The sequence below is a fragment of the Rhinatrema bivittatum genome, chromosome 6 (genome assembly GCF_901001135.1).
Source record: "Rhinatrema bivittatum chromosome 6, aRhiBiv1.1, whole genome shotgun sequence".
In the NCBI taxonomy this organism is placed as follows: domain Eukaryota; kingdom Metazoa; phylum Chordata; class Amphibia; order Gymnophiona; family Rhinatrematidae; genus Rhinatrema; species Rhinatrema bivittatum.
In genome coordinates, this window is record NC_042620.1 from 84,778,666 (window position 1) to 84,805,752 (window position 27,087).

The following is a 27,087-nucleotide window of genomic DNA, read 5'->3' on the forward strand; positions in this document are numbered from 1 at the left end:
AACTTCAGAATGGCTCCTTACTCTCCAGAAGCCAAACCCAAATGTCCATTAGCTTCTCCAAATAAACTAAGGAGCTACCATTTACAACCTGCCTCAAGGGGAGGTGCTGTTCAGAAATGGTATCTCCCACTAAGCTAGAAATCTAGAGCAGGGATTTAGGGGCCATCTAGTGGAGACTAGTAGGTCTCTACATCTATAAGCTATGTTCATGCACATAGGTCATGAATCAAACATGAGAACATTTTAAAGGAACAGTGGGAATGGGCGTTGTTTAGTCAAATTAACGCATGCCTCTTTATCTGGTGATAAAACTTCCCATGCAATAATTCTGAAATTTCATATTAATATGGTAAAAATACCATGTAATATTTTATGCATCTCATTAGCTTCCTAGTGTACATAGTGTGATATTGGTCATTTTTTCACAGTAATTTTGGTAAGCTATCCATTACCAAAATTATTACATTTGTGCATCTACCCTTAAAGCCTGCTGTTACTTTCAGAATTACTCATTTACTCATCTTGATATGGGATGTGCAGAAATCAACGTTGCAGGTTCAGTGTTCAAGCAAGAATGAGTTTCATTTCCTGAAATGCTATACAACAACAGAAATTAACAGCTATTAACAAGATAATATATAGACTTCTGTTCTCAGATACAGTGGTTTAGTGGCGCTCAAGTTGGCAGACAGTAATAAATGAACGTGTTAAACAGGATGTGACATTAAAAGATCTAGAACTGAGATACTGAAGAACTGACACAGAAATAACTTTTCCAGCATTCACTGTTTAATACTATTTATTTAATTTGTTTATCTAGCAACTCAAATGCTATGCTTGACATGATCTAAATTTCTATCTATTCATTAGAAGAATGCTCTGTACATGAAAAATTGTTAATTAAACTGATCAACGGCTATTAATATAATATGCTACCATACTTGAACTATTAAATGTATTGAAGGTGATAGCTCCTAATAACTGGAAAATGCTGCATTTAATCACAATAGCTAAGTATTCAAATCTATGTTTCCACATTCACTTTATTAATTTATTGTGGATTTAGCTCATACCTTTTTATTGGTAGCTCAAGATGAGCTACATTCAGGTACAGTAAGCATATTTAGCATTTATTTGGCAACATCTGTTTTAAACTTCTCTATTACACTGCATGTTACACATTCCTGCAGTTATTTATAATATCAAATACAACATATAGGAAGACAAAAATATCATTCAAAAACTATATAAACACATAATACCAAAAGAATGGGTTAAATCCTAACACCTTTCTGGTATCATATCTTATGCATGGCAGTCAATGTGTTCATCAAACACTCTATAAGGCAAATTTTAAAAGCCCTACATGCACCAAAACCAGGAGATTGCCTGCAGGCTGGGCTGGCACACACCAAGCGGATTTTAAAAGCCGCTTGTGTATGCATTTATCTTTCACTACACGCACAAGTTGAACGTTTGAAAAAGGGGTGGGAAGTGGGCCTGGTCTGGGCAGAGCATGGGCGTATCAGGGAAGGTGAAGAGATGTGCACATAACTATTTATATGCACAGGCACATTCTGGGGTCCCCTGCTGCTGAGCTTTACTACTGCTATGGATGGCATGTAAGTAATACAATACAAAATTCTAGGCTAGTCAGCGGGGTTTTTAAAGGTTGGTGCTAATAGGGGAAGAGGGAGGGCTATTAAACTAGGAGGGTTTGGAAGTTCTATCCTTGTCCTGGGCAAACTGAGAATAAACTGTTAAAAATGGCATGGACACGTGCCCCTTTTAAATTCCCTCACTTATGTGGTGAAGCGGGAATTTGCGCACACATGAGCATGCCCATTTAAAATTGTGCGCACACTCAACCTATTTTTAAAATGCATGCATTACACACGTGTATGTTATAAATAGTCATGTCACATGGGAGTGAACCAGCAGCACTCATGCTGTTTAAAAGTTGCCATCTATGGGTATAATCACAGAATATTTATCATGCAAGTTTTTGGTTTTTTGCAACTAAAAACATGTCCTTTGGAAACTGGATCAAGGCTCAAGTGGCCATGTCCTTTTGATTGTTGAAACTACAAGTCTAGTCAACTGGCCCCTGAAGTAGATGGGACTGTCATTGAAACACTGTCAGTATTGGGCTGAGACTCCCAAGAAGCCGGAGATGGCGATGAAAAAGGTTTTCCTGCTTCTAAATGCAGCTTTTTAAGTTAAATACATCTGCGAGTGGGTCTGTGAAATGGAAATTTGCACATGACATTATTTATTTGGGAATTTGCTTCAAGGATGGTGGAAACATTGGATTTAATTTTTGAAATACCTTTTTGATCCAGCTGCCAAAGGACATGGTTTTAGTTGCAAAAAACCCCCCAAAAACATAAAGTGCATGATAAACATTCTGGTACATGATTATACCCATATGCACAAGATATGATACCAGAAAGGTATTAGGCTTTAACCTATTCTTTTGATACATTGGTGTTTTACAATTATAGAACAGATATTTAATAGCACAATAGAAAATATTTTGTGGGGAAAAAATGTAATTAAGGTGGGATATAACTTAAAAAGATGATAGCAAGTGATATATGTCCTGAAAAAAAAGGAAAGAGGAGAGCCACATAGAGACTAATACAAAGATAAGGATAAATGGATTTATGAGATAATTTTCCAAGGGATTTCCTTGAGTAAACGGTGTTTGTCTGCCAAACCCATCCCCCGCCCTTTGAAACATTGCCCCAGGCCCACAGAGGGGAAAAAGAAAGCAGTGCTGGAGGCAGGACCAAGGTGAGCTGGCAGAAGTATACCACAGATATTCAATTTTGCAATCCATGTGCCTGCTTTTCTCATATAGGGGTAGATTTTCAAACTTGTGCGAGCAGAATTGTGCACCTTGCCCGTGCTGAGCCGCACTGCCTTCCCCCGTTCCCTAGCTCCCCACCCCACCTTTCCCTTCCCCTACCTCACCCACCCTTTCCCCCCTACCTTTTTGTTTTTCATCTGTTTTAATACTTACTTAAGCCCTGGGGCTGAAGTAAGTTGCGCGAGCTGGCCGACTGCCAGCGTGCAATCCCCGGCACAGCGGCAAATGGCCGCTGTGCCAGGAGCCTCTGACCCCGCCTTGCCCCCGGACTGCCCCACCCCCTTTTCAATCCCCGGGACTTACACACACACACACACACACGTAACCTTTTGAAAATCCAGCCCATACTTTGCACCTGTCAAGTATGTGAGGAAAAATCTCTCTATAGCACTTCTGGCTGGCAAATTTTTATAGAGAAACTCACTTATAGCCCCTTGGATATACTATACCTGCAGGAATGTAAGTTACTGGCTGCCACTGGAAATTAACTTCCCATTGTATTTCTTTTCTTAAAGTAGTATGATGGGACTCCCATTTTAAAATGTAAATATTCTTTGATCACTTCTGAAAAAGAGGCCTATGTAGTGACATCTGACTGATGAGATTGTGCAGTCTTGGAAGTTCAAACACTAATTATCTTTGGATTATTTTACATTTGGTCCTTTTCTGCCATCATTTCTATGTTTCAATGTTTCTATGAAAAGGGATCAAGCCTACAAAAATCTAGTTTTATTTAGGACAACATGATCCCTAGAATTCTGTACTTAGATGAGGTAAAAAAAAGGGTATAAAAATAACCTGGGTGATCTATGCTGTTGGAGTAATCACCCACTTTGTACTTTCAGTAGTGACAGACTAATGAGGAAATCTAAGGAAAATATGAAATTGGGGCAATCTGATTCGTTGTAAAATAACAGCTTAAAACATGTAGCCCAAGAATTCCAGATATATTATGGGGTAGATTTTAAAAGAAGCCTGCGTGGCCTACATGTGCGCATGACCATCCAATTTTATAACATGTGTGCGCAGGCACACACATGTTATAAAATCCGGGATTGGCGCATGCAAGGGGGTGCACAGTTGTGCACCTTGCGCATGCTGAGCCGTGCTGCCTTCTTCCGTTCCCTCCCAGGCCTCCTAAATCGGAGCAGCCTGGAAGGGAACTTCCCTTCCCCCTAACCTAACCTTCCCACCCCTTCCCCTAACCTTTCCCCCCCCCCCCAACTCCAGCCCTACTCTAACCCACCCCTGACTCTTGTCTTACCTTTTGCGTCTGCCTCTGGGCAGCTGCAAGTTGCGAGCGCCGGCAGCCTGCCGGCACGCGATCCTCCGACACAGCAGCAATGGCTTTTTAAAATAAGCCCGGCGCGCGTATGACTGGTGACACGGGTAAATCCTTTTAAAATCTGGCCCTATATGTATATCTGGCCTAGCATAGTCTGTGCAAAAAATATTACTAAGAGCAGCATTTTGAGTTTCAAATACTTCTTGCACTATGCACTATGAATTCCATTACCAAAATGTGCTTCTTTAAAAACTTTCTTTTAAAGACTCTGTAACATAAAGATTTTATCTTGATTAATACTAGGAAACAAATATTTATATTGCTGCAATTGAAGCATTTGAAACGCGGCTTCATATTTGTCAACAATAAAAATATGGTTAACTCAAAAACTGGTTAGCGTTGAACACCAGCAAGACTGAAATTAATTGTGGCAAAAAAGTGTTTAGATGATGACAGTGTGTCGAAGATGGTTATTTGAAGGAACTGATTTTGCACTATCGTCAGTTGTACATAACTTGGAAGTTCAGCTGGATTGCGAATTAGCTATGAAAGATCATGGGCCAGATTTTCAAAGGGGTACGTGCGTAAGATACGCGCGTACCCCGTGAAAACCTGGCCCAAACTCCCCCTGCGCGCCGAGCCTATGTTGAGTAGGCTCAGCAACAGGCGCAAGCCCCGGGACACGTGTAAGTCCTGGGGCTTTCCTGGGGGGGCGGGCGTTCCGGGGGGCGTATTGGGGGGCGTGTCGCGGCCGGTGCGTCATCGGGGGCGTTCTGGGGGGCATGTCGGGGGCGTGTCGAGGCTGGCACGTCATCAGGGGCGTTCCGGGGGCATGGCCGCGACCTCCGGACCAGCCCCCGGACTGGACCCTGACGTGCCGGCAGCCGGCCCAACACATGCAAGTTACGCCTGCTTCGAGCAGGCGTAACTTGTACAACAAAGGTAGGGGGGGTGGGTTAGGGAGGGGAAGGGAGGGGAAGGCCGAAGGAAAGTTCCCTCCGATTTCGGAGCGGCCTCGGAGGGAACGGAGGCAGGCTATGCGGCTCGGCGCGCGCAGGCTGCCGATTTTGGGCAGCCTTGCATGCGCCGACCCCGGATTTTATGGATACGCGGGGCTATGCGCATATCTATTGAAATCCCGCGTACTCTTGTTCGCAGCCTGGTGCGCGAACAAAAGTACGCATGTGCACAAATTTATAAAACCTACCCCATGTGCGTAAGCTGGTGAACATTGGATACTTCAAGTTGTGTATATTGCGTCGATTAAAGCCATATTTGGGGTTTGATAATTTTCAGTTAGTTATGCAAATGATGGTACTAAATACTGTTGGCTATTGTAACTCACTTCTTCTAGGGTTACCAAAAACCATGATTAAATCAGTGCAGGTGTTACAAAATTCCACGGCCCGAGTACTTTGTGGAGTGGGGAGGTATGAACATATCATGCCTGTACTTAAGGACAAATGTACTTAAGGACCTTCATTGGTTGCTAGTATCTTTTAGAATCCATTTTAAAGTGTTAGTAATAATACATAAGGTACTCTATAACTGGAAAATGGATGGTTGAGATCCAGATTACAGTGGTATATGCCACAAAGGGAATTCCGGTCTGTGAATAAAGGTCTTTTAGTGACCGCCTCAGTGAAGGAAGCTAGCTTGAACATGGTGCGTGAATGAGCAATTACAGTGCAGGACCAGGACTCTGGAATTCAATGCCAGAGGAGTTATGGCTAATGAGAGAACAGAAGCTATTTAGGAAAACGCTAAAAATCTGGCTTTTTAAGGAGGCTTATAATGATATCTAAAGGTAAAGAGACAGGGCTGAAGAGTTAAGCAGCAAGGGGAAATAGTAGGGATGTGAATCGTTTTAGGACAATTAAAATTATCGTCCGATAATTTTAATATCGTCTTAAACCGTTATGGAACACAATACAATAGAGATTCTAACGATTTATCGTTATAAATCGTTAGAATCGTGAGCCGGCACACTAAAACCCCCTAAAACCCCCCCCCGACCCTTTAAATTAAATCCCCCACCCTCCCGAACCCCCCCCAAATGAGTTAAATAACCTGCGGGTCCAGCGGCGGTCCGGAACGGCAGCGGTCCGGAACGGGCTCCTGCTCCTGAATCTTGTTGTCTTCAGCCCGGCGCCATTTTTCCAAAATGGCGCCGAAAAATGGCGGCAGCCATAGACGAACACGATTGGACGGCAGGAGGTCCTTCCGGACCCCCGCTGGACTTTTGGCAAGTCTCGTGGGGGTCAGGAGGCCCCCCACAAGCTGGCCAAAAGTTACCTGGAGGTCCAGCGGGGGTCAGGGAGCGATTTCCCGCCGCGAATCGTTTTCGTACGGAAAATGGCGCCGGCAGGAGATCGACGCAGGAGGTCGTTCAGCGAGGCGCCGGAACCCTCGCTGAACGACCTCCTGCAGTCGATCTCCTGCCGGCGCCATTTTCCGTACGAAAACGATTCGCGGCGGGAAATCGCTCCCTGACCCCCGCTGGACCTCCAGGAACTTTTGGCCAGCTTGTGGGGGGCCTCTGACCCCCACCAGACTTGCCAAAAGTCCAGCGGGGGTCCGGAAGGACCTCCTGCCGTCCAATCGTGTTCGTCTATGGCCGCCGCCATTTTTCGGCGCCATTTTGGAAAATGGCGCCGGCTGAAGACAACAAGATTCAGGAGCAGGAGCCGTTCCGGACCGCTGCCGTTCCGGACCGCCGCTGGACCCGCAGGTTATTTAACTCATTTGGGGGGGTTCGGGAGGGTGGGGGGATTTAATTTAAAGGGTCGGGGGGTGGGTTTTAGGGGGTTTTAATGTGCCGGTTTTGTGATTTTTAGATTTTTAGATTTTTCACGATTTTTCACGATTTTTCACGATATTTTAACCCCCCCAAACGGCAACATACGATTTCCCTCCCCCTCCCAGCCGAAATCGATCGTTAAGACGATCGAGGACACGATTCACATCCCTAGGAATAGAGGGAAAGTCAGAGTCGCTTATTCATGTTATATGTTTTGTATTATTTTGTATTGGAATTGTATTTTATTTATTTTAAAATGTTAGGTATGTAAAATTTGTAAACCGCATAGATTGAAGATAGGCAGTATAGAAAAAAGAGAAAATAAATAAATAAAGGAATATTTTAAAATTCTTTTGAAACTAATAATGGTTGGAAAACCATGGAAATGCCCTCTAAGTTGTCAGTTCTGTTTTGGATTTACGTATCGGCAACTTACTGTGCATGAGATTTATCTTTCCTTCATTAGGAATGCCCATGTTTCGCCCAGACCATGCCCATGTCCCGCTGCTTTTTTGAAAACGCTTTCATTGTGCACGTAGTGGCTTTTAAAATCTGCTCGGCGTGCATTGGCCCGACTTGTGTGCGTATCTCCTGGGTTTTGTGTGCGCCGGGCTTTTAAAATTCAATTGCATGTTTTCAAAGCATGAAATTTAATGTAATTTAATTTAAAATCTCACGCTTTAATATATTCAAAGCACATTGTGAAATGTTAACCATCACTTTCTTCCTCTTCCACTGCTCTATGTACACCAGGAATATATTTCATGAGATGCCTCCGAATACTGCTTCTTTTAGTTTTCCGTGGGAGTGTCCCAAAGATATTTGAGACACTTCTTGTATCCCACAAAGGTGACATAGGTCCACTTCCGCTGCTGGCCATACTAATGCTTCTGCTTCTTGCCAGTGAAGTCTTCTTAGGAGAAGCACCATTGTTCTTTCTAACAAAACAGTCTTCTTCTACACTTGCTTGGCGACTGAAAGTCTCACTAGTTGAGTCATCAGATGCAAATGTCTGATAGAAACAATCTTCACTGTCTTCAGTCATTGAGCTAAATCTGCTTTTGCAGCTGCTTTCACTGGAGAACCTATATTTATTCAGAAAGGCAGACCTGATTGGAGGAGGGCTCCTTAATAAATTAGACTCCAGCGATTCCAAGGTGTTGGCATAAATGTCGTCATTTATTACACCTAGAAAATATGAACAAATGAAAGAGTAAAGATTAGGCAACATTATATCAGACGGCAATCAAATAATGTACCCATAGTGCAGATTGTACTGGCCATATATTTATTTAGATTTATATTCTGCTTTTTGCACTTTTATTAGCGCTTCAAAGTGGATTACATTCAGGTACCTTAGGTATTTTCCCTATCCCCAGAGGGCTTACAATCTTAGGCCTGGACTTATCAAAATGCGGTAAGTACCACATGCGATAGCAAAAGGGCGTGTTTTATGCTAATATAGCATTTATCACAATTTGCGCTAATTACCTGTGTGAAGAGCTAAGTTAGCACAAATTGCAATACCCTTTTCAGATTCTGCGATAAGTGCCAACCTGTTGTATTTCCTGCTTTCAACCGTAGGTAGGTATTTGTATCCCTATGGTAGGCCCACCTATTAACTCGAGGTGGGGATCAGGTAAGAGTGTAGGGGGTTAGGGGCCACTTTGACATTGTACGTGACACCTAAGAACAGAACAGTGGTCTCTTGTGAAGATTTGATGGCCCTCAGAGTGAGTAAACTCACTCCAAGATGAGATTTGGGCAAGGTTCTCTCAACCTAGCTTGATGTTACCCAGGTAGAGAGTCCATCAAGCTAGGTTGAGAGAACCTTGCCCAAATCTCATCTTGGAGTGAGTTTCCTCACTCCAAAGGTCATCAAATCTTCATGAGACCACTGTTCTGTTCATAGGTGTCACGTACAATGTCAAAGTGGCCCTAACCCCCTACACTCTTACCTGATCCCCACCTCGAGTTACTAGGTGGGCCTACCATAGGGATACAAATACATAGGGATACAAATATGGGCCATGTCATTATGGTTTGTTTTTTTTCTCTCTCTCTCACTCTCTCTCTCTCTCCTTCCTCTTCAATTCACCTGAAATAGGCCTTACAAGAGACATTGCAAATGGTGATGAAACCTTACCGCATGGTCACGGCAGCTATCGCAATCCAAAGAGGTGTAGTTAAAATCGGTGTTACGGCTGTGCAATAGCTCTTCGCAGACAGGCTAACCCAGCCCACTCTCCGCCCCTAACTCCTCCTATTTTCTGAATTTGCATCGCACCATACGATATGGTGCGATCGCATGCTTTACACACGTTTTTGCATGCGTTAACGGGGCTTTTCGCATGCGATAAGCCCTTAACGCATGCGAAAACGCCTTATCGCATTTTGATATATGACCCCCTAAGTTGTACCTGAGGTGTCCTATAGAAAACTGAGATCTTTGTAAATCACTGTCCAGTGATATTTTCTTGTAGCTCCAATAAAATGTATGTTGAAGTATATGAACTTTTGAGATCACATGAAGATCTGAAGAAAGGACCTAAGTGGTCTGGAAATCATGTTTTACTACAAGCATCTTTTGGTTTGTCAATAAAAGGTATCACGACTATGTACAAAGAATGTGTCCATGATAAACTTGTGAAACAAACTCAAATGGTTTTGCCCAGCATGTATCCTCCACAGAGATTTCACTTCATTTTACATATATTTTAATACATGTTCACACTAATCCACTGAAGAAATGCTGGAAACATGAAGTATAGGACCAAGCTCTGGCAACCTGCGGACTGGAAGCCTGGAATATATATGTGTCCATCAGCAGGAGGAATAGACTATAGAGCTTTGAGGACTAACCAGATAGACTCAGACTCAGGGGCTCATCAAGGCCCTCTGCAGGCAGGAGGCATGAACTACCCAGCGGGACCTCAAACTACTTGATACAAATTGATGCTAGTCCAGCCTCCACTAGACACCACTTGAAGAGCTACTGTGGGAATTTCTGCCACACAACTTTCCCTAGATATAACTGCTTCCATCCTGCAGCCTTGCAGTCACATCTGAAGAAGGGACAAATGTGATCGTGATAGCTCATGTACTAGAGTATCATTTGGTTTCTTACATCAATATATAAATGGTCTCACAAACTAGTAGAGATGTGAATCGTGTCCTCGATCGTCTTAACAATCGATTTCGGCTGGGAGGGGGAGGGAATCGTATTGTTGCCGTTTGGGGGGGTAAAATATCGTGAAAAATCGTGAAAAATCGTAAAAAAATCGAAAAAACGTAAAATCGCAAAACCGGCACATTAAAAACCCCCTAAAACCCACCCCGACCCTTTAAATTAAATCCCCCACCCTCCCGAACACCCCCCAAATGACTTAAATAATCTGCGGGTCCAGCGGCGGTCTGGAACGGCAGCGGTCCGGAACGGGCTCCTGCTACTGAATCTTGTTGTCTTCGGCCGGCGCCATTTTCCAAAATGGTGCCGAAAAATGGCGGCGGCCATAGACGAACACGATTGGACGGCAGGAGGTCCTTCCGGACCCCCGCTGGACATTTGGCAAGTCTTGTGGGGTCAGGAGGCCCCCCCCAAGCTGGCCAAAAGTTCCTGGAGGTCCAGCGGGGGTCAGGGAGCGATTTCCCGCCGCGAATCGTTTTCGTACGGAAAATGGCGCCGGCAGGAGATCGACTGCAGGAGGTCGTTCAGCGAGGCGCCGGAACCCTCGCTGAACGACCTCCTGCAGTCGATCTCCTGCCGGCGCCATTTTCCGTACGAAGACGATTCGCGGCGGGAAATCGCTCCCTGACCCCCGCTGGACCTCCAGGACTTTTGGCCAGCTTGGGGGGGGCCTCCTGACCCCCACAAGACTTGCCAAAAGTCCAGCGGGGGTCCGGAAGGACCTCCTGCCGTCCAATCGTGTTCGTCTATGGCCGCCGCCATTTTTTCGGCGCCATTTGGAAAATGGCGCCGCCGAAGACAACAAGATTCAGTAGCAGGAGCCCATTCCGGACCGCTGCCGTTCCGGACCGCCGCTGGACCCGCAGGTTATTTAAGTCATTTGGGGGGGGGGGGTTCGGGAGGGTGGGGGATTTAATTTAAAGGGTCGGGGGTGGGTTTTAGGGGGTTTTAGTGTGCCGGCTCATGATTCTAACGATTTATAACGATAAATCGTTAGAATCTCTATTGTATTGTGTTCCATAACGGTTTAAGACGATATTAAAATTATCGGACGATAATTTTAATCGTCCTAAAACGATTCACATCCCTACAAACTAGTACAAAGACATCAGTTTTCTCCAGGACAAAGAGAACTACTAGAACTTTGCAATTCTATTATGTCTTTATTATTGATTCATTTATGTGAAGATTTAAGGGTCAGTTTTCAAAGAGTTAAGTGCTTGAATCACCCCCTTGGAAGATTTCCCTGAATTGAGCACCTAAATTTAGCTGCCTAGTTTTCCAAGATGACTAATTTGAGTGACAAAAAGTGGTTGGGGTTAGGGCAGGATTACAGCATGGCATAGGTTGCCTTGTGCTGATATTCAGTGCTAGGTACTTAACTTGGACAACCAAATCTAGAAACTGCAATAACAGGCCAGGCAGCATTCAGCAACCCTCTCCAACTCCCAATTCCCCCACCCTCATGGCACTGCGCCCAAGTTATAAAACACAATCTCCCCAAATCTTTGATCTCCTGACTATTATCCTAATACCCATCACCTTTCCAGAATCAGTTATTATGATTCCAAAGGGTCCACTCGTTGCCAGCAGGAAGATGCAAGAGCACTTCTGCCAGTACCACAGCTTACAGGTGAAATGCACGACCTGCAAGCAGTAGCAGGGAAGAACCAATAGAAGGTTCCATTCGGCTGCAAGCTGTGATTCTAACAGGCGGGCTGTCTGTGAAGAGGGGACCCTTCCGAGTGGTGGTAGTGCTTGCAAGAGGCAATTCAGGTAGGGATACTGGGAGGAGATTAGAGAGGATTTAATTTGGGTGCCAGGAGAGTGGGGGATCAGAGTTTGGGGAGGTAGTTGTTGTTTTTTTTTACTTGAATAGTGTGGAATGGGGATTGCAAGCTCATGGGAGAGGGAATTCTGTATTGGAAAAGTAGTTATTTTTCAGTATTAATCAGTTAAATGATTGTGCCTTAGTCTGTGCTCTCTAAATCTAGATGACTACAGCTTGGCCAACTAATGTAGGAAATTGTACCCAAATTTTGGGCCTCATTTACTATGCATTTGTCCCATAGACACAGAATGGGAGAAAAGCCTAAGTAAATCTGGGTTTAGATTCCTAACATTTCAACTTAAAAATGTTCTTAAACCTAGGTGATAAAAATTAGATTACCTAAGTGAGATGCTCAGCCTTAGTAATCTAGATAAAATGCTGCAACAAGTATATAGCCCCTTATCTCTGTTGGGCAGTTTATCGTTATATGTAAACCGGAGTGATTTGTAGTCTCTATAAGAACCTCGGTATATAAAAATAAAAAATAAATAAATAAAAATAAAAAATAAATAAATATAGATTTCTATGAAGCAACTAGGTCTAACTATACAGTAACATCTAATGCAAAGTAATTTTAGAGAGCATAGCTTGATCATTACAGTGATAGAAACTAACACATGCACAAAATATGTTAGCTCCAGTGAATACTTAACTATTACTTAATTTACTGTAAAATTACCCCATCCCTATGCATCAACACTCTATTCTCTCATCTCAGTTTTTGTGTTATCTATTTTTCTTTCTTGCTCTGTCACTTTGTCAAACTTCTGCTAGGAAATTGTGCAAAAAAAGGAGATCTCTGCAGAAACTAAATGCCAATCTTAAAAATTCCAGTTTATAAGGAGTAGTAAAAGGGGGCAAGAGACAGGATGACCGAGATACGTGTGACTAGAAGCTTCTTTACTTTGGCAGAACTTCACAATGAGTTCAGCCTCTGGGCAATTCTCCATCCAATCTGAAAAGCTTTTCCTTTTAAAATGCATTGTCTGCTGCAAAAGCTGCGACAAGAATGAAAAGTGCTGCAGTTACTTAACAGGAAATGTAAACTTTACCATGAAGCAGGCGCTGTTCTTGTAATAGCAATGCTCGGAGCTCCACCCATTTCTCACGCAAATTTTGCTGTGGGTTGAAGAGGATGTGTTAGTCATTTCATATTGCCCTTGTGGAGCTTTATTTTAATACACTGTAGTGCTCCTTTTTAAACTGGCAAAATAAATACCCAAAGATAGCAAGAAAAATCAAACTGAACAAGTTGGTATAAATTCTGCCATTATACGAAGCTCTTGCATGTTCTTGAATTCATGATTTATATATAATATCATATGATGTGATTTTTCCATAGCTTGTTATGCATTCTCTTTGCTTTTCACTTGTATATATATATATAACATGGTAAAAATGAACTTCATACAGGAGGCAATTTTCAAAGAGTTATGCATTGGTCGTGCAAGTAAAATTAGCACACAAGCATATATATCCTATTTTATTAACCTTGATAGCATGCACATATTTGCAGTGTTGCATATAAATGTTAACAGGGACAAAAAAGGGCCAGAAGAACATACGCAAGTTGTTATTTTGTAAGTAGTACACACAAATACTTTACCCAACTTGCCCATGCACTTTTACACCTGTCAGTTAACTCACACTATTGAAACTGCATTTGCCTTTTGCGTGTTGATTTTGGATTGGAAGTCTGAGTGAACTGGTGGGGGTTCAGGGTGAAGTGCTGGAAGATTGTAGGTGAACTGGTGAAGGTATAACATACCTGCCTTCATGTTTAATTCTAGGTTATTACATGTGCATTGTTATAATTATATTACACTCGTAAAATATACACAAGCATTTTTTAAAAAACGAGTAGAGAAAGATATGTGCGGATTTTAAAAGGCCTACGGCCACGCACATATCTCCCAGTACGCGGATATAAAAGGTTTGCCGAAAAGGGGCGGGCTGGGACTGCACCATGCAGTCAGTTACACACACTAGCATGCACCAGGATTCCACAACCGCGTAACTTGCTTCTGCTATGGGCTGCGTGTAAGTATATACATTTTGAAAAAGTGGTAGTTATCGGGATTTTAAGGGTCGAGGTAGTAGGGTATAAGGGAGTTTAGGAAGTCCTCTCTTTTACTGGGGGGAACTGGGAAATAGACCTAATGTTTCGCCACTTGAATCTACTAAAATCTCTCCCCACGTACGCATAAACGCGCATGTATATAATATCGTGCGCCAGCAAACGCACTCACATGTATGCACAGATATCACTTTGAAAGTTACCGCTTACATGTGTTGCTGCAGTACAGATATACATGCATACTGAAAAATATGTGCATACTTTCAGGGCATAAATGCAGTAGTTTAGAAACTGTGCAGCTCCTGCCACACAGTTTTTAAAATACTAGCATCAATTTCCAATTGCACCCAGGGATGTAGCTATTTTATGACATGCGCACGTATATCCACACATTATAAAATAGTCTGGCAGTGTGCACGTGTGTGCCAAATTTAAATAGGGTGCACAAATCCTGCTTCTACCACGTAAATCAGGTAATTTTAAAAGTGGCGTGTGCTGATGCCTGCTGGCACGCGATCCCCCGGCACAGCGGCAAATTGCTGCTGTGCCGGGAGCCTCTGAACCCGCCGTGCTCCCACTCCGCCCCCTCCCCATCCCTTTTTCGAAGCCCCAGGACATAAGCGCGTCCCGGGGCTTTGCATGCACGGCCGGGCATTTTTAAAATAAGCCTGGCGCGTGTAGGCATTTTAAAATCAGGCCTTAATTTGATTTAAAAAAAATTTTTTTTCATTTTTGAAAGATGAAAAGGTATGGTTAATCCTACATAAAGAGAACACTAACTTAACTTAGGGCACTGTAATATACATTTGCTCATAAAAAATAAAAATGTAGCTAAGTGTTGCAGTATGGATGTAAGGTAGTGAATCCAGATATAATTTTTTTTTCTGCATACATACTTCTTTTCTTATCAAATATTGTATATCTGATTTAAAATTAAATGCTAATAAAATATAAGTAAAATAAAAATCAAGTACTTATCATATTAAATCACCTTCAAATATTGCAGCCTGACTTCAAGTTCATTTCTTTTTATAACTTCTCCGTTTACAGTCTCCAATCTGAGGAATAAAATATTTAATCATACCTCTGGAAATCAAAACTGTCAGTAACAAAAACAACAAAAGAAATACTGTTCTGACAGACTGTTAAGTGAGGCTTGCTGAAAATGTAGCATTTTTTTAATGTATTTAACCATTTCACAATTAATATGATGAGAATTCGAGATGTGGTTTTGGTTATTCATTTTATTTTGAGATGGCCCATCCATAAACTATGACTAGGTTGATTAATTTTCTACAGTATTAGGAACCAAATGCCAGGTTAATCATCAAGTCAGAGAGAGAAAGAAAGGGCTAGAAAGGACCACACGTTCATGCAGTCCATCCTAGAGACACCAGGCATGATCCACTATGCCCAAACTGTCTCAGTCAGATGTTGTGCAATCTGTTCTTACAAGCCCCCAATGTCAGAGGTTCCTCCACCTCCCTAGGTAACTTCTTCCACTGTTTAACTACCCAGAAATGGCTTAGTAATGTCTACCAGAACTCTCCCCTACCGCAAGTTTTTCATAGTGGAGATGGAGAACAGCTAATCACCAGACTATTTTTATAAATCCCTGTGCAGCTAAAAATACTTTCAACTGACCATACTACTAGATTCATCAAAATGCTATAATTGTTTCAAGGGATGTGGTTAGGTAATTTTTGAGTTACCCACTGCTGAGAGAGAGAGAGAGACTCTTTATAAGGGACTCATATAAGTCAACTATTTATATCACTGAAGGAGGGTCAACTAGTAACTCGAGGTGAGGTTTTAGTGGTGGTCTAGGGTTTTGGGGCCAGTTTTACATGCACAGTGAGACGTACGAACAGCACAGTGTACACATCAGTGAACATTTGATGTGATATGGAATGAGGAAAGGTACACAAAGATGAGATTTCTACAATGTACTCTCGCTCTAGCTTGATGAACTCTCTACCTAGGTGGATACTTTAAAAATGCCCTCATAATCTCTTCTGCACTTTCCACAATACCTCTAAGTTTATCTTGAAGTGTGGGGTCCAGACTTGGCACAGTGTCCCAACTGTTTTCCTACATCGACCAGAGTGCAAACATGGTGTCTTACATTTGGCATATATGATATTCTATCAAAATACGATGTTCTTTTTAAATAACAGTACTTAATTGCTGACTCATGGAAGGGGCAATTTTGTATTCTTATAAAGTAAGCAGGGACCAGTAGATGGCATCAGGAAGGATTCAAACTGGGATCTGGAGAGAAGGATAGGCAGAGACTTTAGCCACCAGAGGACAAAAAAACTCAGCCAGATAACTAGGTGCGCTCCCAGCCCTGAGACAAAGGGATTGGTCAGGGGCCAGGTAAAAGGAGCAGATAGGAAACAAGAAGTGCTCCTGGCCGCTAGAATGCTATCCAGCTTCTGTTTGAAGAAACTTCAGAGTTTGTTACTCTCACATCATTCCAGTGGAGTCCTACTGTCTGCTGCAGTAAGTTCCATGATCCTGGTCCATGCTAAGTTCCATGATCCTGGTCCATGCTCCACTTCTACCTGCTTTGTTCCTACCAGCTTCCCTTCCAGTCTTGTTGGTTTCCAGCCTAATTCAGCCCCAGTAGAGAGCTTCATTTTTGCCTCCTAGTCCCTAGAGAGTTCTGGTGCCAGTCTTCAGTATGCCCGCTTACAGTGCGCCAGGGCTTCTATTCCACCAGCCTGCCCACAATGTAAGTACCCTGCAGCAGGAAACCTGACAAATTAGCACATACTTTGACAAATTAGCACATACTTAGTGCTAATTTTCCAAGAGAAATACAGGTACTTTCTCTTTAAAAATTAGTGCATAGTAAACATGTTAAAGTGGCCACATACTTTACACCTACTCTTTGTTTACGTGGCCGAGAGGGGTAAGTTAGTACATACACTTGTAAAAATGTCATGTGCATGTGCTATTTTCTTCCCCCGACTGAAACATGCCTCTGGGGATGCATCGCTGCAGCCTAGTTAAAAGTGTACAAGCTGTGGGAGTCTATGCATAATTTCAGCTGGATAGAGAAGGGCAGCTTCCAGCAAAGGCATTTTACCTATTTCCTTGAGAAAATTCCTTTCAAAGTTGTCTTCAAAATGGCTTAGCACCATGCCCTATTGCAATATTAACAGGAATCCTCCAATTTTCCAACCAATTACCACTGATCCACTTCAGACATTCTATTCTAGTTAAACCCATATTTAAAGTGCCCACTGCCCTATTTATGCAGACATCTGTCCACATTGGAATGCAGTTACCTAAACTCGATTTGAACACAGGGATGAATGCATGAAATGTTAATTAATCGCCCCTTTTATCATCTGGATGCCTCGTTTGATACAGGGTGCAATTTTCAAATTGTCAACTTTGGGACAAGATCTGCAGGTTCTTCCCCACCCCCACGTACTTTGCACCAAATTTCAAAGACAAAAAATGCAGATGCTTTCTCTTTGAGACCTGCCAGGATCGCAAAGTGCCTGTGGACAATTGCACCTGCATAAGAACATAAGAAAATGCCATACTGAGTCAGACCAAGGGTCCATCAAGCCCAGCATCCTGTTTCCAACAGTGGCCAATCCAGGCCATAAGAACCTGGCAAGTACCCAAAAACTAAGTCTATTCCATGTAACCATTGCTAATGGCAGTGGCTATTCTCTAAGTGAACTTAATAGCAGGTAATGGACTTCTCATCCAAGAACTTATCCAAACCTTTTTTAAACACAGCTATACTAACTGCACTAACCACATCCTCTGGTAACAAATTCCAGAGTTTAATTGTGTGTTGAGTAAAAAAGAACTTTCTCCGATTAGTTTTAAATGTACCCCATGCTAACTTCATGGAGTGCCCCCTAGTCTTTCTACTATCCGAAAGAGTAAATAACCGATTCACATCTACCCGCATCTTTAAACACCTCTATCATATCCCCCCTCAGTCGTCTCTTCTCCAAGCTGAAAAGTCCTAACCTCTTTAGTCTTTCCTCATAGGGGAGTTGTTCCATTCCCCTTATCATTTTGGTAGCTTCTTGTCTGGGTAGAGTTTCTATGGATAATAATGCATGTAGACTTCAAATACAATCTACGCACATTATTTTCTCATTCCGCTCAAAGCATGCCCCAAGGAAGATCGTCCCCTGCTGCACGAAGCTAATCTATTCTGCTTAGCTGTTTTTGTTAAACCGTTAAACTGTTATTATAGTTACTGTGTAAAAAGCTGTTATATGGGTTACACTGTAAAGCTATGTTGCTGACTCCATGTTGACTGTAAACCGATATGATGTCCAACAACGAATATCGGTATAGAAAAACCTTAAATAAATAAATAAATAAAATGGTTTTATCCTTTGACTCTGAGGCCTGGATTTATCAAAATGCGGTAAGTACTGCATGCGATAGCAAAAGGGGTGTGTTTTATGCTAATAACCTGTGTGAAGAGCTAAGTTAGCAATACCCTTTTCAGATTCAGTGATAAGTGCCAGCCTGTTGTACTTCCTGCATTCAACCACTGGGGGACCATTGTTAATGATCCCAGACATATGAGAGAGAGAGAGAGAGAGAGAGAGAGAGAGAGAGAGAGAGAGAGAGAGAGAGAGAGAGAGACTGGCCATAATGTCATGGCCCATAGGTAGGTATTTGTATCCCAATGGTAGGCCCACCTAGTAACTCGAGGTGGGGATTAGGTAAGAGTGTAGGGGGTTAGGGGCCACTTTGACATTCTACGTGACACCTACGAACAGAACAGTGGTCTCTTGTGAAGATTTGATGGCCTTCGGAGTGAGGAAACTCAGTCCAAGATGAGATTTGGGCAGTGTTCTCTCAACCTAGCTTGATGTTGCCCAGGTAGAGAGTCCATCAAGCTAGGTTGAGAGAACCTTGCCCAAATCTCATCTTGGAGTGAGTTTCCTCACTCCGAAGGTCATCAAATCTTCATGAGACCACTGTTCTGTTCGTAGGTGTCATGTACAATGTCAAAGTGGCCCCTAACCCCCTGCACTCTTACCTAATCCCCACTTCGAGTTACTAGGTGGGCCTACCATAGGGATACAAATAGCTACCTATGGGCCATGACATTATGGCCAGTCTCTCTCTCTCTCTCTCTCTCTCTCTCTCTCTCTCTCTCTCTCTCTCTCTCTCTCTCTCCCCTTCAATTCACCTGTAATAGGCCTTACAGGAAACATCACAGCAACTATCACAATTCAAAGAGGTGTAGTTAAAATTGGCATTACAGCTGTGCAATAGCTCTTTGCAGACAGGCTAACCCAGCCCACTCTCCACCCTTAACTCCTCCTATTTTCTGAATTTGCATCGCACCATGCGATCGCATGCGTTAACAGGGCTTTCCACATGCGATAAGCCCTTAACGCATGCGAAAACGCCTTATCAAATGACCCCCTGAGAGATGAAAGTAGATACAACCATTTGATATATAAATGCTTACCTTAGACAGTTCCCAGAGGATTTAATTAGGTCAACCATTTGCCTATGACTGAAGTTTTTTGTGTTCACTCCATTGATGTTGACTAGAATATCACCTGGCAGATTTATACAAAAACAGAATATTATTTATTTATTTGTTTGTTTTAATGTAAATGTGTGCCAATCCACAATTCTAGATGGTTTACATAAAAACACTCATAATAGTAAAACATACATTAAATCATAAAAAATAAAATCCATCAGTTAAAAACAATAAATAAGAATAGATATCAACAAAAGCATAAATAAACATAAAGCAACCTGCTGTTGATCTGATATTACAACAAGCCCCATGACAGTACTTTATCAAAAATCACTAAAAAATCAAAAACCTGCAAAAAAAAAAAAAAAAATTAAAACTGCCTCCAACACCTTTTCTTTGTTAAGTATCCTATCCATTCACCCCAAGACATAAAGGGCTGGATTTTCAAAAGGTTACATGCGCCAGGCCTATTTTCAAAAGCCCCGGGACGCGTGTAAGTCCCGGGGCAATTCTAAAGGGGCAGTATGGGGGCAGGGTGAGGCAGTCTGGGGCGGGGTCAGAGGCCTCCAACACAGCAGGGGAGGGAAGCTAGGGGAAGGGAAGGCAAGGTGGGGTGGGGGGTAGGGAATGGGGGAAGGCGGTGCGGGCTCTGCGCACACAAGGTGCACAATTGTGCACCCCCTTGCGCGCGCCGACCCCCAATTTTATAACATGCGTGCTCATGTTATAAAATCAGGCGTACATATGTGCACGCCGGGTAGTGCACGCACATGTATGCCCGCACGCACATCTTAAAATCTACCCCTAAATGCTTAAATAAAAGAACCTTCAGCATTTTCCTCAATCTGGTTACTACTACCTCCCCCCTTAAGTACTGAGGTAAGGCATTCCATAGCAGAGGACCCTGTACATAAAACCAGCGTTCTCGTGACTCATTAGGGCGCACAATTCTAAAAGAAGGCACATCCAGCAGGGCCTGAGAAGCAGACCTCAAAGTCCTAGTTGGTTGATATATTCTCAAAGCAGCGTTGAAACTTGAGGAGAGACAACCATTAATACTTTTAAAGTCTAGCATTATGGTCTTGAATTTAATCCTCCATACTATTATATTATCTTTAAAAAAAAGGGGCACACGTAAAGCAAAATTAAAAATAAAAAAAACAAAAATATGAAACATAAATATTTACCCATTTTAAGTCCAGCATGATGTGATGGGCTGTCTTCATGCACTTTGCAAATACAAGTGTGCATTTTGTAAGTCTACAAACCATCAAATGAAAAATGTTAAAGTGCAAATCCCCCACTGTTTCCTCCTGCTCCTTTGGGCCAGCCCTACTCAGATTTGAAAATGAATGCTATGTTTCTATATGCAGGTTTGAGGTTCTAGTTTGCAGGAATATTCTGTTACTATTTTGTTTATTTACATGTTATATTTGATGTCTGTGAAATTTGTTGATTATGTATGTTTTTGTAATGTAAACTACCTGATTGTGTTTTCTATGAGTGGCATATCAAATATAATAAATATTACATAATAATAAACAGCACTGTATGTTTAATTTGTTAATTTTAGTGAAAACTATATATTTATGGAAAATAAAACCACTTCAGTGCAAGCTGCACATGATCTTCTCTTGCATACCACATTTATCTAATATAGTTTCTATTCAAATATAGCCTGTAACATTGCCATTACCAACAATAATTGTCAAACATTTTCTTACAGATGTGTTTGAATTCTTCCATAGTCTTTCTTTTAGTTTTGATTTTCTTTAATTTCAGCCAATTTTGAATGTATATGTGGCTCCATTTCATGGCAAGCATTGATATTATATTACAATTTCATAGAGTTGTGTGGGGAAAAAATTGTTTCATTTTTAATTTCATTATTGGGGTGTTTTCCCCACAAATTTTGTTTTACTAAATGTTTATTTCATTTTTTTAGTTTACAAAAATGAAATAGACATTAAAAAAAAAGTGCTCTTCAAAAACAAATTTAAAAAGAAATAATACCTCCCGATGCCTCCCATCTCCACCACCCATCCCTCCCAACAGAAAAATACGAGGCCCAGAATCCTCCACGGCCTCCACTTACCCAGTTCAGGGGGGGACCCAATGAAGAGGCCTAGGCTCATGCCTAAACCTCTGCCATGCACAGGCCTAAACAGTCGATCAATCTAAGGTAGTTAACATAGAGAATGTGCCCATTGCATTAGGGAATAAAGTTAGAGACCTAGGTGTCTGGCTTGATCCTGAACTCACTCTTAAAAAACATATTGCAATAAAAATTCAGGAAGGTTATTACAAATTATTAGTGCTTAAACGCCTAAAACCTTTATTAAATAATGAGGAATTCAGAACAGTGCTCCAAGCATTAATTTTTACAAATTTAGATTATTGCAACTCTTTGTTGTTAGGTCTTCCAAAAACATTGATTAGACCACTTCAGATTTTGCAGAATTCTGCCACCAGACATTTCTGGCACCAACAAAAAAGACCACATTACCCCAGTCCTTGCAGAGCTACATTGGTTACCAATTGAATTTAGAATTCAATATAAAACTTTATGCTTAATACATAAAGCGGTCTACACCGAACAAGTAGACTGGATGAATGCAGTTATTCGCATTCATATCCCCCAACGAAATTTACGGTCAGCAGGCAAGGGTCTTCTCACAATCCCCTCAGTTTCCACAGCCAGACTTACATCTGTTAGAGAAAGGGCGGTGTCATTAGCGGGACCAGGTCTTTGGAATTCACTACCTGTTGAACTAAGGCTTCAAGGTAACTTAAAAGAGTTCAAGAAAGCTCTGAAAACCTTGTTATTTGTACAAGCTTTTCAAGCAGCATCTAGTTAGAAGCATTATTTTATTTTATTTTTTTTATAATTCTAGTTCTAGATTTGAGCATGTCTTGATTTGATTTTACTTATGTATTAGTATTTTTATGATTGCTTTCCTTGTTTTTTATGAAATTTAATGTACTTTTTATTTCATTTTATGTATTTTATGCTTTTATTTTTTTAAGATACATTGTTAACTGGTGTGAAGGTTTGTACCAACACCGGTATAGAAAACATAAATAAATAAATAAATAAATAAATAAAATAAACCACGATAGGTCATCACGATTTCAGCCTAGGCCATATACAAATAACATGCTTTGAAGCCTGGTCCCAATGCTTAGGCCTAGGCAGATGCCTTAGCTTTGAATACACCTAGGCTACAGTAGGTCACCTTGGCCCTACACAAAGTTCTCAGCCGAAGCCAAGGCATGATGTCGGTGCCCGGCCCGGAGGCTGGGTCCTGTTGCCTATTCCTTGGCCAAAGCCAAGGTCCTATGTCGGAGTCCAGTGTGCAGGTCGGATCTCTACACCTGGGCCTTGACCTGGGCCAAGGCTCGATGTCGGGACCCAGCCTGGAAGCTGGGTCCTGATGCCTGGTCCTTAGCCTAGGCCAAGACCTGGGCCCCAGGCCTGATACCAGAGTCTGATCCAAAGGCCAATACCTGAGCCTTGGCCTGAGCCCAATCCCAATGCCTCAGCCCAGGCCAAGACCCAAACCCAGGCCCAGGCACTATACTGGGGCCCAGTTTGAAGTCTGGGTTCAGGCGCCGGATCCTCAGCCCAGGCCCAGCCGGAGCCCCGTCCTCACAGCCAGCCATCCTCTTCTTCCAACATCCTTCTCTTTCTTCTTTCTTCTTTAAAATGATGGTGTCTACTGGGGACCCGCTGGAATTAAATAATCCCTGCGTTGGGCCATGGCCTATGCCTAGGTCTAGACTGAGGTGCTGGCATCTCGTTTGGGTGTAGACTGTGCCCATTGATGGACCTTGGCCTATTCTTTAGGTGAGACCCCAATCTAGGGCCTGGGCCTAGGCCCAACTGGTGACTTTTTTGGGGGGTGGATTTCCAAACAAAACTTGAAAACAAATGCAATTTCATTGAATTTTCAATCGTTTCATTTTGAGAAGGAAATAAAATGGAATTGGAAATTTCGTATTTCCTATTTTGTTTCTAACGAATGCACATCCCTACCACTTCATCTATGTTATCAGATTATAGATATTCCTTATGAAATTACAGTGCCATATTTTTTGACTTAGCAGTTTTCTCCTGCTCCTTTGTGTTTCCAGCTCAGTCAGAACCAGTGCTGAGATCTGACAGCATGTGCCTTCATTCACAACTCCCCAGGGAATTTTGTCTATTTCAATATCCCTCCAGTCACTGCAGTGACAGTCTTTGGCTGGCGGCCATGCAGTTTCTTCCAGAACCCTAAAAACATGAGCCCCCAAATATGGCACTGGGTGTCATCATTGAACAATGACTATGAGTCCCACTACCAACAGAACTGTGAGCCCCCAGATCGGACCATCCTGGGGAGTGAAGACACACGCTAAGAATTGAATCCAGGTTCATCCTGAGTCACCAGCCTGGCTTCCTCTGTTATAATTTTGTAAAGGGTCTTCAGTATTACATTAGGTTGCAACAGAATCCTTGAGCCTAGAATAGCATGGTTGCTGTAGTAAAGAAGCAACAGATTTGAAATTAACATTTAGAATTTGTATTAAAATTCAGTAAAGAGTGTAAAAAAATTCTAGAGCGCAATTATGAAAATATGAAGTTGAGACACCTACACTTGCTTTGCCATGTCTTATTAGAAAGACATTTTTTTGTTCAAATACTAGATGCTTACCTGAATGTCAAATCCAAACGTTTCATTATCCTGTTTGAATATAACATGCGGCTTCCTATAACAAAAATAAAATAAAGTGCTTGTTTGTCTCGTAATCAAATTACATATCTTTGGTTTCATATATTACACAATGAAAACATATGCAACAGATTTAAGAGAAACTGAGTAATGTCAAGATCTGAAGAAGAGTTTAAAAAGGGCGTATCATCCAAAATAATGAAAATCTGTTTTGCAAAGCTTAAGCTAAGGGGTTTTCAACTCAGTTCTCAGGACACACCCAGCCAATCTGGTTTTCAGGATCTCCTCAATAAGTATGCATTCGATAGGTTTGTATGCACTGCATCCAGTTTATGCACATTTCGGGGCAGATTTTAAAAGGCCTATGTGTGCCGAGCCTATTTTGCATAGGCCCAGCGACGCGCACAAGCCCTGGGATGTGCCTATGCCTCGGGGCTCGAAAAAAGGGGCGGGGCTTGGCCAGAGGCTTCCGTACGGTCTCTAGGCCGGGGGATTGCGCGCCGGCACTCGGCCAGCGCGCACAACCTACGCCTGCCCAAAGGCAGGCGTAACTTGCAAAACAAAGGTATGGGGGTTTTTTAGGTATGGTTGGGGGGCGGATTAGGTAGGGGAAGGTGGGGGAAGATGGGAGGGCGGAAGGAAAGTTCCCTCCGAGGCCGCTCCGATTTCAGAGCACAGTTGTGCACGCATGTTATAAAATCAGGCGTAGATTTGTGCGCGCCAGGTTGCCTGCACAAATCTACGCCCGCGCGTAGATATTAAAATCTGTCTCTTATCGTGGAAATCCTAGAAACCTGACCTGGCTTGATGTGTCCCATGGAGTGAGTTGAAAACCATTGGCTTAAGAAACACTACCCTGCGTACGCACATATATGTCCGATTTTAAAACATGTGCGCGCAGGTGCGTGCATGTTATAAAATCCGGGGTTGGCGCACGCAAGAGGGTGCACAATTGTGCACCTTGCGGCTGGCTTCTTCAGTTCCCTTCCCCCTAGCCTGACTTTCCAACTCCTTCCCCTAACCTTTCCCTCCCCCAGCCTTACTCTAACCCCCCCCCCCCCCAATCTTTATTTTACCTTTTGCGCCTGCCGGCCGATTGCCATCACACAATCTCTGACACAGCAGCAAATGGCCGCTGTCCCAGGAGCTGCTGACTCTGCCCCTGACCACCCAAGCCCCGCCCCTTTTTTCAAGCCCCGGGGCTTACACATGTCCCGTGGCTTTACGCGCACTGCCGGGCCTTTTGAAAATAGGCCCGGTGCGCGTAACCCCCTCCCCCCCCCCCCCCCCCCCCGCATGCGTAAATCCTTGAAAATCTGCCCCATATAGAGATTTACATTATTGAAAAAGCAGGTAAATTAAGATGCTGTTAATTATGATTTAGATAAAGAAAGATATCCAGACTGCAGTGCTCCACTAACTATTGCTGATATAGGAAACTGGATAGGCTTCCCTCAGTTAGAAAAAAAAATCTTGGCAAACAGTAAGAAGGTAGGTTATTTTCCAAGAGTTTTTAACAAAACGAAGTGGAATCCATCAACAGAGACTAAGAAAATATAACTCAAGAAATATGTATACTTTTTAACGATGAAGGAGCATATGGTAAAAACCAATTGCTGAGTGCAGTGTAATAAAACAAAGGGGCCGATGCAATTGAAATGCGGTGAAAGTAGGCGCTGAACACTCAGCACCCGCATTCCTAACGGACCCCAAGGCACCCCTCTTGGGAGCGCCATGTAATGTTTAAATTAGGGGTCATATTGTCAAGGAGGAGCTAGGGTCTCTTGCCTGCCCCTAGCACCTCCTTGACAATGGGAGCCCGCGAGCGGTCAGCTGTCTGCCGGTTTAGAAAACGGACACCAAATTTATCTACGTCCATTTTCCTAATTGGCATACAGCCAGCGGTTCAGGAAACGGATGCTGGTTAACTGGGCATCCATTTCCTGAACCCGACTGCCGGCACTTTTTAAAAAACTTTTGGGTTTTTTTTATTTGTTGTAAGATTTTGTTCCTCCTACTTAATATCGCACATTTTTTTTTTTTTGCATTGCAGGTGATTGCTAATAGCCTCATCAACAAACATTTGCATGTGATGAGCGCTATTAGTTTTACTGCGTGGTGGATGCGCGTTGTGTAGGCGTTAATCCCCTTATTGAATAAGGGGATTGGGTAGTGCCAATACAACCTGTGTCCTACTGCGAGTTAAACAGTTCGTTCAACTGTGCACAGTGTATTGCACCCGCCTCATAATGTATGGAGAACAGAAGGAAATCATGCAGAGCTGAATGGAAGATGACAGCACCCATAGGCTTTTGACTTAAATCAAGAGGTTCTCTCCTTCTCATTACCCTAGAGAGCAATGGGGGGGGGGGGGCATTTTTTGTGCCCCTTTACAATTTAGTGCCCAAGGCACTTGCCTGAATTACCTATGCCTAAATCCATCCATTCAACCATGGAAAGAAAGAATGGCTGAGTAAATGTTGCACCAATCACTGAAAAAATGCATAGCTTTCTTATATCTATTGAAATTAAACTCGTGTGCGCACTATTAATATTATTACTAGGACAAAACAGCTAGAAGCATCAAACAAGGGCATGGAAAAAACTGCAGAAATCAGATGGGAATATAAATGATGGAAGGAAAAAAAGTATAAAGCAGATCAGGACCTGTAGACAATGCCATATTAGGTCTATGAGGAGACAGATATGTGCAGCTGTTTCCTAGAATATTGGGTCCTGGAGAAGCTCTGCATCACAGGTTGCAGACAGTGCCAGCAGAGAGGACACGCAGAGTCATTTCACAAGTTTCTCTAAATCTTTCTGAACTTC

General features: G+C 42.6%; 1 protein-coding gene across 4 annotated transcripts in view; it reads right to left on the reverse strand.

Moving 5' to 3' along the window:
* Positions 1-7,616: 7,616 nt before the first annotated feature.
* Positions 7,617-27,087, reverse strand: part of CYTIP (cytohesin 1 interacting protein) — a 49,347-nt gene continuing 29,876 nt past the window's right edge. For all 4 annotated transcript variants that reach the window (XM_029605527.1, XM_029605526.1, XM_029605528.1 and 1 more), the window contains 6 exons: positions 24,241-24,295; positions 20,734-20,806; positions 19,526-19,619; positions 15,044-15,110; positions 13,028-13,094; positions 7,617-8,145 (listed from right to left, as the gene is read on the reverse strand). In XM_029605527.1, coding sequence (XP_029461387.1) covers positions 7,667-8,145; positions 13,028-13,094; positions 15,044-15,110; positions 19,526-19,619; positions 20,734-20,806; positions 24,241-24,295 — 835 coding nt within the window. In that variant the 3' untranslated portion in view covers positions 7,617-7,666. The remainder of the gene's footprint in view (positions 8,146-13,027; positions 13,095-15,043; positions 15,111-19,525; positions 19,620-20,733; positions 20,807-24,240; positions 24,296-27,087) is intronic.